The sequence below is a fragment of the Notothenia rossii genome (genome assembly GCF_949606895.1).
Source record: "Notothenia rossii genome assembly, chromosome: 4".
Classification (NCBI taxonomy): domain Eukaryota; kingdom Metazoa; phylum Chordata; class Actinopteri; order Perciformes; family Nototheniidae; genus Notothenia; species Notothenia rossii.
This window is the reverse complement of record NC_136902.1, coordinates 81,709,949-81,721,402: the sequence shown is the minus strand read 5'-3', so window position 1 is coordinate 81,721,402 and position 11,454 is coordinate 81,709,949. Positions and strand designations below refer to the sequence as shown.

The 11,454-nt window shown below is 41.7% G+C and overlaps 1 protein-coding gene across 6 annotated transcripts in view; it reads left to right on the top strand.

Annotated features, from left to right (window-relative positions):
• The first annotated feature begins 991 nt into the window (after positions 1 to 991).
• grm5b (glutamate receptor, metabotropic 5b) overlaps positions 992 to 11,454 on the top strand; it is a 69,585-nt gene continuing 59,122 nt past the window's right edge. Inside the window, exons 1-5 of one of the 6 annotated variants that reach the window (XM_079677362.1) lie at positions 2,711 to 3,070; positions 5,980 to 6,141; positions 8,569 to 8,951; positions 9,541 to 9,984; positions 10,160 to 10,274. In XM_079677362.1, the coding sequence (XP_079533488.1) occupies positions 8,760 to 8,951; positions 9,541 to 9,984; positions 10,160 to 10,274 (751 nt within the window). In that variant the 5' untranslated portion in view covers positions 2,711 to 3,070; positions 5,980 to 6,141; positions 8,569 to 8,759. Of the gene's footprint in view, positions 1,119 to 2,710; positions 3,071 to 3,710; positions 3,828 to 5,979; positions 6,142 to 7,503; positions 7,551 to 8,250; positions 8,445 to 8,568; positions 8,952 to 9,540; positions 9,985 to 10,159; positions 10,275 to 11,454 lie in introns of those variants that run through there. The other 5 variants (XM_079677361.1, XM_079677360.1, XM_079677363.1 and 2 more) reach the window with 5 other exon arrangements.

Here is an 11,454-nt window from a genome sequence, read left to right as displayed (position 1 = left end):
TAGGACCGTATAAAGCAACTGAGAAACCCACATTTTCTCAGATTTAGTTTGGTTCAAATAATAACATTTTCTGTTTATAAAATTGGCTCAACTTCACCCTTGACCATAACTTAAGAAAAAAAGGAGATAAAAATGCTGTAGGCTAGTTGTCTTACTGCCCTAATGAAATTACAAAATTGCAACAAAGTCATGGGGTCTTTTTGGGCTCCTTACTGTCCGTATCCTGTGGCAGCTGCAAGCTTTGCATACTGGTAATTGAGCCTTGTTTTTTTTTACTAGTTTTGTAATGGCTTGTGACAACTTAAAAGATAAGGACTACCATGTTGACACACAATATTTATAGCCAGACACACAAGTGAAAAAATTAGATAGAAACAGATAGCTTTTTATGTCGTCTATAAGCACATGCACCAGTACATTGGCCAGTTAGATCAGGGATAGAGAGAGAGTGAGAGAGATAAAGGTCAGGGTTAGTAAGGCTATCACTGCATCAGCTAAAGCCCCGTCCAGTGTGTGTGTGTGTGTGTGTGTGTGTGTGTGTGTGTGTGTGTGTGTGTGTGTGTGTGTGTGTGTGTGTGTGTGTGTGTGTGTGTGTGTGTGTGTGTGTGTGTGTGTGTGTGTGTGTATGTGTGTGGGCCTATGTCAATGCTCTTTTAATGGTCTGCTAATCCTAAATGCATTTGGCTGGCGAATTAATCCAAGCCTTGTCATAGCCAAGCTTTAAAACCCTTTTTTCTATCCCAACCCTGTCTCTCTCTCTCTCTCTCTCGATCGTCCTTCCTCCCAGGCTACTCTCTATCAGTTTCCATCTCCAGATGGTATCTTGGAGGTAGGTGTGATACAGAGAGAGAGAGAGAGAGCAGAGGGAGAGAGAGGGACATAGAGACAGACAGAGAGAAAGAGAGAGAGATAGAGAGAGAGAAATAGAGAGAGAGAGGATGACCTGTGACGCGAACAGAGCCTCCTCATTGGAGCGGAGGAGAGAGAAAGAGAGAGAGGGGGGTTCATTTGTTGCCATAGTGAAAACGTAGATTACCCACAGACAGCATGATGCGCTGATGCACGCGTGAAGGGATGCTGTGTTTCTCCAGGAGCATTCACCTGTCCTGCATGCAAAGGTATTTAACTTCTCTTGTTTTGCACTCGTGGATGGGACTTTATATAATTGCATGATCTAGTAAAGATTTATTTATCCTAAAACACACAAGTTCATGTCTGGGATTCCTAATCGAGTCAGACGCTTCCTCAGATAGCTCCCCTTTACGTGTTATGGCATTATAGGAGAAGTAAGATGTATTTTATAACCATTTGCATCAAAGAGTGATCATGAAATATCGACTTGTAATTTTATACTGCAATATTTATGTAGGCTAACATTAGATGCATGGATATGATAAAACAAAGTAGTTACATATTATTTGTTTTCTAAGGAAATATTGTTCAGTCATAAAGCATCATACATTTCTAAATAATTATGGCTTCCAGTCAAAAAAACATAAAATCAGTGTTTTTTAAAGGAAAAGTTATCTTCATAAAAAGTTGCCATGCCCTTTTAAAATAGGCTACACAAACAAGTATATTTTCGTACAAAACCTGAGACAGTCTTTGCAGTCAGTGTTATTATGGCTGGAGACATTTGCAGGGGGGCAGGATATTTTCATTAGATTCCTATTGATTTTTTTTATTTTCTAATGATTTGATCTCTGCGGGTCTTTAAAGTTGCCGCCAGTCGAAGCTGAATAGGTTAATGGCTCTTCTGTGACCGCCATGAAACTTCAAATGTTATCGATCTCCTCCAGTGCGTCGTTATCCCAGTTTACAGCATCACCTCTGATGTGTGTGTGATCCGAGGGGAGAGAGACGGTCCAACTTCATTTTACACAGGGGGCTATTAGAAGAACCACTGATCGCCTACTAGGCCCTGCGTCCATTTCTTTGATCAGTACAATTTAATTAAAGGCGTGTGTGAGTCCAGGTTTTACATACAAGTCAAAAGGACCATTGACTCAGATGGGTGCACACAAGGGAAATAAAAAAAGAGATACTGAAAGCTACAATCTACTTAGCTTTGAGAGCTTTAGCCTATACTCGTTTTTTTTCCAAATGAGTTTTCAAATGTTGGCTATCAACATTGTAGCCCTCCAACCTCTTTCCAAATATATCCAAAGACAAAAAAGTAAGTCAACAGAGTGACTATGATTGGTGGATGGTAACTGCAAAACAAAATGTAAATCTTTATTTGGACATTCAACTTTCGCCATTTAGGGATATCAATGTTTAAACATTGGAAAGTGAAATCAATTAATGCAAAACAGACCTGTTCCCATTTTAGCTATAGGCTAAATTACTAGTGTAGGTAGGCTATGCATATTTGTGTATAGTTTGTATAATGTGATGTGCACTGCAGTTTATTGTATTACCAAATGTGTGGTTTTATGATTCGGAAATCTGTAGTCATAGGCTATATTTTAATTACACTGTGCTTGTAAAGCCTATCTAGACAATCGTTTGAAAAAAATCATAATCTCTTTGAACAGCACATTAGTTTTATGCAAAGTAGGCATATTCTTAATTATTGGTAGGGGCTGTGTTCATGTCAATAAGTCACATTTAAATTTAGGACACTTTTGGAACAGGAGAGAAAGTGACAACAAACCGGAAGTCAGCTCTGATTGGCTGAATCGCGCAGGTCGGTTTGTAGTAGTGTGGGTTGAATTTATGCACCACAGAAAACAACTTTTTTGGTGCGTAGGTGGCAGAAAACTGGATATCTCGGGAAATGGGAATCACAACTTGACGAAGAAACAGTTTTAGATAAGCTAAAAAGCAATTAGCCTAGCAAGCAAAACAGTCATGTTGTTAGCAATTAGTCAGTGCAACTAGCTGCTAGCTTGTCCAATTTTAGGAACACAGTTTTTTTGTTTGTCCTCACTCCTCGCCTCATCAGGTAGAAAGACAAGATGAAGGACAGGAGGATAAGCAAGATAGATGAGGTGAAAGAAATGTTTAAAAACAAGCTGAGAGACCCAAGGGACATACAAGATAAGAGGAGAGGAGGCCAAATGAAAAGGTTGGTGTTTGAGTGAAATTAGCCTAAGTGGCGTAAACTAAGTACATTTTCTTAAGTACAATTTTGAGGTACTTGTACTTTACTTAGGGCTTTAAATTGTTTGATACTTTTTACTTCGACTTTGTTTTACTCAACTACATGTATCTAATGACTTTGGTTACTTTGCATATTTTGATTAATGGTGTGAAATATAATCAAGATTTTGGTTACACCTGGTGTAAATTCACAAGCTACCCTGCAGGGTAAGGTAACTAAAAATAGCTGCACCTTTACCAGCTTTGATAACACTTTGCATCAATAATGAGTAATGAACATAACGAGTACTTTCGCTTTTGGTACTTCAGTAACCTTTACTTGTTACAGAGTATTCCTGCGCTACTTGTACTTTTACTTAAAGTAAAGAGTACTTCTGCTAGTTAGAGTAAAGGGGGGAAATTAAATGGAGATGGACTGGAGGTTATAAAGATGGAGAGCTGGAAAGGAGTGGATGAGAGGCGAAATAAAGCTCGCAGATAGGTGGGATTGGTTGGGGGTGTGTGGAGAGGGGCTTAGGCACGAGAGGAGGAGTGAGGGGCGCGAGGTGTTTGGAGACACGCTCAGGTGTGCGTGACTGGAAAACGGAGGGAGCTCTGCACAGAGACAGCTCCGGTGTGTTTGACATTGGAATACACGTTATTGGCAGTCTTATCGTGTTGGAACTTGCAACCTAATTGCCAAACCGTGTCGAGGACGCCAGCGAGACATAGAATCAAATAAGGTAAGATTACGATTTTTGCAGAAATGTAATGAAAAGACCACCGTGTTTCTTCACACACTTATCCCGCCTGCCCTACTCAATATTCTGCTCAGAGTCGCACTTTGATATCATTGTTCTTGCAGTATCCATGGAGGGACTCACTTGTAGTTACATCGGGACTCCTTATCCTTGAATTATATTAAGGTTATTTCCAGAGATACATCCCAATTGGACGGAGAGGGATCAGAAACCTGGCTTTTATCCGTGCATGCTGTAACAAGGTTAATTTCAGACGGTGTCTCTGTCATGCTTTGCACCATTCGCTTGTACAAAATAAATAATCGCACGAGTGTTTCATTCTGTGCAAATGATGGACTCTGATCTTCTACTGCGGTTGACGGATGCAGCTCTGCGCCAGTCATTGTTGTTGTCTCCGGATTTAATTTCTCCTTGGAGAGAGGTAGCTTGCCCGGACGCTGCACATCCATAATACCAGTTAATGCATTGCTTTAGAGTGACGCTAAATGAACAACAACGAAGCCCCATAGACACAGCATGTACATCAGCTACAATGAGGTCGTTGAAACAGACGATTGAGATATGGCTGCAGATGAAGTGATTTGAGGTCAGAGCTTGTTTGGGATAGTAAAGTCAGGCGCCACTGTCTCACACCTTGTCTGGTGTGCAGCTGCAGCAGGTAGAGTCAATACTGTGTTGACACAAAGACTTTACATGTATGTTTTATTCAGAGACTGTGTTGTATAACATTACCAAAGGGAGATAATCCACAGTTCTCAATAGTGCGTGTACAGTGACATCATGTGATATAGATGTTGGCTTGATCACTACACTGAATTTTGATTCAGAGAGATTCTGATGGGGGGGGTTTGACATCTTCCTGCCTGAAATTGTCCGATAAGGTAATTCAGTGAGTCTGATTAGATGGAATGTCTGACAAAATTGTATTTGGCTGTAGCAGTCAGGGTAGATGCATGTAAGAAACAAACATATGAATGTAGTGTTGGTGTCTTTAAGCGTCAGTGGTGTCAGCACCAGGGACAGCTCCTATAGTGGCGCTTAGGTAGTTTCAGAAACAAAGCAGCAGCCACTAAAGAGCAAAATACACGTTTGAACTTTTTAGATTTGCTGAAACGCCTTATTTCCTGCTGCAAAATAAAGTCCCCTGTCCACTCGGGAACAAGACACACATGGAGACAAATTGTCACATGGAAAATGAGCACAAACCTCCCCTGGATAACTGAAGCTTCCCTGAAATATTGCTGCTTCCTTGTGGTGTGTACACAACAGAAATCACAGTCCGACCCATTTTAGTTGCCGATGAATTCTTTTGGAAGCATTGCGTTATGGAATAGCTTGATGGTTGTTATATTCACAGGAAGATACAAACATTGTCTTTTATTTAAAGATGCGTTATCGGTTATTAAAACTGTGATGCTGGTACTCCATTTTTTCCTTCATTTTCTGCTGGTAGTATATCATTCTTACAAGTGCACACGGCCAGAAGGTGATGAGATAATGTTCTCTTAAGATCACGTCGTTGAATGCACAATAACTATAGGGCATTCAGGATACCTCCATTTAAGCATGTTTAGGTCTCGATTGCGTCAGTTTGTGTCCTGATGTACATTTATTTAAGGATACTTTTTCCCCCCAATTCATTTAATTTGTCAAAACTTACAGTAAAAAACGTTTTACAGTCCAAGTCAAGTCACTCAGACGATAAAAAGAGCAACAGCAATCTATTTTGAAACCTCCAGACGCTGACCCTGCTCCATCATTTATTACAAACAGCAACGTCTGTGCGTCACACAGAGCAAGACGGAGAAAATAAATGTTTGCTTACCAGGGATTCTTTTAGATAAATTGTAATTGTTATCATCCCTGTTTAATGAACACTAAATTAAATGCTTTCTCAACACGTAAAGAGTGTGAGTTTGCACTAATGAAATTGAATTAAAGCAAGACAGAGAGGGAGGGAGAGAGAATGCTGGTCTTCGCCTGTGATGTCTCTTTAAGTGTATAGAAGTTGATTTGGAAGGTTTTTTTAAATGCCCTTGTGCGTAGTTTGGATAGAACTAGACATAAAAATGCCTAATAGCGTGTGCAAAATGTTTGTTTAGGGAATGAGGATTTGATTTTCTCTTCCTCTCAGCTACAGTTAGGCCTACGCAACAAGAGAGGGACACAGAGGGGGAGTGTGACAGAGGCACAGCATGTAAGCCACTGTGTGAGAGAGGCATACTGAAGAGACGATTGCAAATGAAACAGTGGCTCGTCTCAGGGAAAGAGAAGCGGGTGGGGAGAGGACTTTTAGGTGAGTGGGAATTTGAATGAATTGAGTTAGCAGTGTCATTTGTAACTTCACATTAATGTGGCAGTAGATCTAGGGAACAGTCGACAAAGACACAATCGTGTGTGTGTGTGTGTGTGTGTGTGTGTGTGTGTGTGTGTGTGTGTGTGTGTGTGTGTGTGTGTGTGTGTGTGTGTGTGTGTGTGTGTGTGTGTGTGTGTGTGTGTGTGTGTGTGTGTGTGTGTGTGTGTGTGTGTGTGTGTGTGTGTGTGTGTGTGTGTGTGTGTGTGTGTGTGTGTGTGTGTGTGTGTGTGTGTGTGTGTGTGTGTGTGTGTGTGTGTGTGTGTGTGTGTGTGTGTGTGTGTGTGTGTGTGTGTGTGTGTGTGTGTGTGTGTGTGTGTGTGAGAGATAGCCGAGTGTCGTTTGATTTGTTCATTATGGGAGCAGCAGTTAGGCCGGTTGCCATCCTGACACTGGCATGTTAATTATGTTCAGTGAGACTCTCTGTCCCCTGATGCCTCTTTTTATCACTCTCTTTCTTGTTCCGTTCTCATCTCCCTTTCTAGCTTTATCTCTCCTCCTCTTTATCTTTCTACATGCACTTCCCCTTTTGCTTCCTTCTCCCACGCCGCCGTTCCCCCTTTCCTCACCAAATCCTCCCACCTTCTGTCTTTTTGTCTAATACTGCACTCGGTTTTCCTTTCCTTCTGGCATGTCCCTTTCCTCTATTGCTATTTTCTATCCAACACTACCTAAACCCCCTCAGTCTCCCTCCTTTCCCCTCTGAGCTAACCACCATTGCCCCTGTCACGACCTTGATCCTGTTTTGCATAAGCAGTGGATGCCGTCTAAACTGTCCCTGCTCCCCTGTTGTTTACGCTCAATTAGATTGCTCCATTGCAGGGGAGTAAAGTATTTGAGGAACTCTGAGGTTAAGCAAATGATAAGACTTGCCCATTAATTCAGGGATGGCTACTTTAATGTTTACTGATGTCCCTCCTATCTATGCTTGGTGTAGTTTGCGTAGCTAGATGTGTTCTCTTGGTCTGTTTGAATCATCACCTGAAAGCTTTTGCCAAATTCTTTGTTTCTTCTTTCTGTAACGCAATTTATCTTAACAATTCATATTGTAATGATAACAATGGAAGGGGGTCACATCTGGAAAGATCACGAAAAGCCAGTGTGAAAGAAATAGGTTACAATCAGAGCAGCAGGAGAACGGGGCATAACACACCAGATTGATTTTGTTAGCGTCAAGGGGCAAACACTTGAGGAATGACATTTAATCGGCTGGTAGAGTTTCTTGCTGCTCTCTTACCTTATTTTCTTCTTTATCTTATCTTGATCTTCAAGGACCAAAACAAAAATAAATTCAAAGAAAACTGGGACTGTCAATGCTTTAATGCGACCTTGTTGCTGTCGTGTTTTCACAAGTAAGTAAGAATCCTCACAGCAGCTGTGAGGTGTGATATGATGTTGTCTTGTGTTATTGATTTAATGTTGACACAGTGGTGACTCTGCCCTGTCACAGTGATTTAGAGCGGGGCATTATGAAGAACAGGACTAGGCCAGGGATTGAAACGCCTCCATACATAAATCAAGAGCACTGGTGTAGAGCTGATTCTCTAGTCATCACATTAAGCTTCATTAAGGACAAACATCCATTGCTCATTGATAGCCAAGGCAATGGTCATTATGTTGATTTGATTGGCACAGTTCTCATTCCCATTTCAATTAAACCTCAAGTGTCCTGTGATTGACATTTGCTGTGAAAGCGCTGCTCACAAAAGCTTTGCCAGGTGAGAGGGACAAATATGAACTCTGGCTTTCATTTATACATATTTCTCTCTCATTGGTTTCTTAAAAAGACGAGGTGTGAAGGGAAATTGGTTATAGAAAAATGTAAGTCTTTGGAACCTACTTATATGAATGTGTCTGGATTTCATCTTAAACTTGACTGAAGGTATGATTTACCCAAATTGCTTGTGTTGAACTAAAATAGGTGTCTTGATCTGATAAAACGTTTGCCTGTCAATCTGAGGTTTGAGTGATAGACAAGATTAAAATCCCCCATCATAGTTTTTATTGTATTTCCCTATTTTTTCATGCAGGGTATAATATGATAAATTAAACTCAAACAAATCTTAATGCGTATCGTCAAGTCCTTATTTCATAGGATATCAAATGGAAGGTTATGAAGCATAAGCAGATAGTCTACAGACTGATTATTCTAGAAATAAATAGATACACTATGAAACAACAAAAAACCCTGTGAAGGCTGCATGCCTTTTGAAATCCAGCAGCTACAATGAATTCTCCACTCACAGGTTTGTGTGAACATGTCTATCGTTCACCTGTTACTGTGGAGAGCAACTCTGCCTTATAATTGGTGGTGCCAGATGTTGTTTCCTCCAATGAGACTGAGCCTACGTTTTCTTTTCACTTTCCCAGGTTGCACTGCTGCACCTGCCTCAGCTGTTGCAGTGATGGTCAGACCTTGAAATCTGAACGCCAACACAGAAGAAAGGAATATTTTCCAATCATTCACTCGCATAAACTCATCTGTGCCACAAGCTCCTGCCATGGCCAGGAAAAGTGTTCCTCGGACAAGTAGTTTCCTGTGAAGGCTCTACTCGACACATATGAGATCTGCTTCTCCTTTGTTACCTCAACGGACCAAGATGATGCTTCGGCTGCTGCTAGTTCTGTCCATTTGGGTGGGATCCTATGAAGCTGACTCTGTCCTGTCCGAACGGCGAGTTGTAGCACACAATCCTGGTGACATCATCATCGGAGCGCTGTTCTCTGTCCATCATCAGCCTCCTGCTGACAAGGTAATTTGGGGTATTTTGTCTATGTGTGCAGGATTGTTTGTCTGTCATTGGAATTCAGTGCAAACTTTGCGTTTTAATATCCTGTCTGGTTTTGAAGAGAAAACAATTTGAAAATGTAACAGAAGTAAAGGGATACAATTATATTCAAATAATAAGGATTGGAGATGACTTTTGCATCTATGGCACTGCGAGTTGCAGTAGTATGTTTCCCTGCTTATTAAGTCCCAAAGCAGACATTACATTTGTGGAACAGGGTACCTCTGTGTGAGTCCATGAACCTTCATCCTCCATTAGCTTCCCCAGGAACCTTTAGCCACCCACCGACATTTAATCTTTTTTTCCATCTCATTACGGATAATTGCAAACTAGAAAAATAACTCTTAGACACAGCAGACCTGTGACTATAAAACTAATATTATTCGTGCAGTGAAGCAGCCATGTGTTAAAAGCCAACATTCTTACTGTTCATTCAGTCTACAATACAATTAAAATGCATCTAAATAATGAATGCCATCATCAGTAATTGCAACATTTACACAACACTGTTACATAAATGCCAGCTCGATTAGACTTGATTTCTTCTTCGCAGGTACACGAGCGCAAATGTGGCGCGGTGCGGGAGCAGTACGGCATCCAGAGGGTGGAGGCCATGATGTACACGCTGGACCGCATCAACGCCGACCCGTTCATCCTGCCCAACATCTCCCTGGGCTGCGAGATCCGGGACTCCTGCTGGCACTCAGCCGTGGCTCTGGAGCAGAGCATTGAGTTCATACGGGATTCACTGGTCTCCTCTGACGACGCAGAGGAGTGGGGGGGCGGAGGGGGACTAGGGGGAGGAGGAGGTGGCGGAGGAGCGAGCACGGTGAAGTGTTCAGACCCCTCGGCCACTCCCATGCGGGGGAAGAAACCCATCGTGGGTTTAATTGGACCGGGGTCAAGCTCTGTGGCCATCCAGGTCCAGAACCTTCTACAGCTGTTCAACATACCACAGATTGCCTACTCTGCCACCAGTATGGACCTCAGCGACAAGGTGAGACCAGCAACCTGTGGACACATTTCATTCAAGTAGCCCATACATGTTTGAGAGAGAATGTGTTACTGCTACCTTTTATTGCTACTTTAATTGGACACGACACATTGCCTAACTGGATGATTTAAATGTTTCTGAATAATCCTGACATTGATTTAATTTCCATTATTTTCAGAGCCTTTTTAAGTACTTTATGCGGGTGGTGCCTTCAGATGCCCAGCAGGCAAGAGCTATGGTGGACATTGTCAAGAGATACAACTGGAGTTATGTGTCTGCTATACACACCGAAGGTACTAACACACACACACACACACACACACACACACACACACACACACACACACACACACACACACACACACACACACACACACACACACACACACACACACACACACACACACACACACACACACACACACACACACACACACACACACACACACACACACACACACACACACACACACACACACACACACACACACACCATCTCTGATTTTTCAACTCCTTTCCAAGCGCAGACATGTTTTTTCCTTTTCTGTTCTCTCTGCCACTGCCTCGTATCATGCTGCCTAGACTTCTCATCATAAATTATCTGGATCTTTTTCCCACAATGAAAGAAATTCGAGGAAAAGTCAAAGTTCTAAGTCCTTGATTTCTTTCAAATGTACAATTGTGAAGACACTTGTGATGCTTTGCAAGGAGAAAAGGCAAATAAGTTTCTTCTGAACAAGATTAGAGTATTTTGAGTTCAAGGACAAGAATCAGGACCAAGACAAGGGAGAGAGGAATGTCATTGACAAGATGGATCGCAGCGGAGAGGCAGTGTTTTTTGAAAGAGATGAGTTTTCAGCTTACTAACGTAAATGTGATGAAAATTGAATGATTGTTGCTGGGTTGATGCCAGGAGGTTTATGAAGCAGAAGTATCTAAAAATAGCAGTGAGCAGGAGTTTGGCAGGTACTCTAGTGGTTGAATGGGGTTACAAAAACAGGTGGTTGTCACACCACCAGAATAAAGCCTCTGAGAATAAAGGAGAGGACATTACACCAAACACCATACAGAAAAAAAAAAGATGCTTTCGACCTAATATTATAAAGTATCTATTAAAAATGTATACATCCTCAATGATGAATGGCCGGGTAGGAACACGAGAAGATCTGTGCAAACACATAGAAAATAGGTTTGAATGGGATAGGAAATGATTGAATCTCCGACTTATAATTAGATCATAGCATGGAGATGTACTTTACAAACTCACTTACTCAGAAGGTGTTAGTAAGTTGGACTACTTGTGGGAGACGGTGTGATAGTTTGACAGCTACAGGAACTGGAGGACTGTGTGTGTGTGTGTGTGTGTGTGTGTGTGGCTGTGTGTGTGGCTGTGTGTGAAGCTGTCAACTGAGAGAAGGCTTGTTTGACCTGAAAGTGTGTGTAATAAAGAGCAACACACACACACACACACAC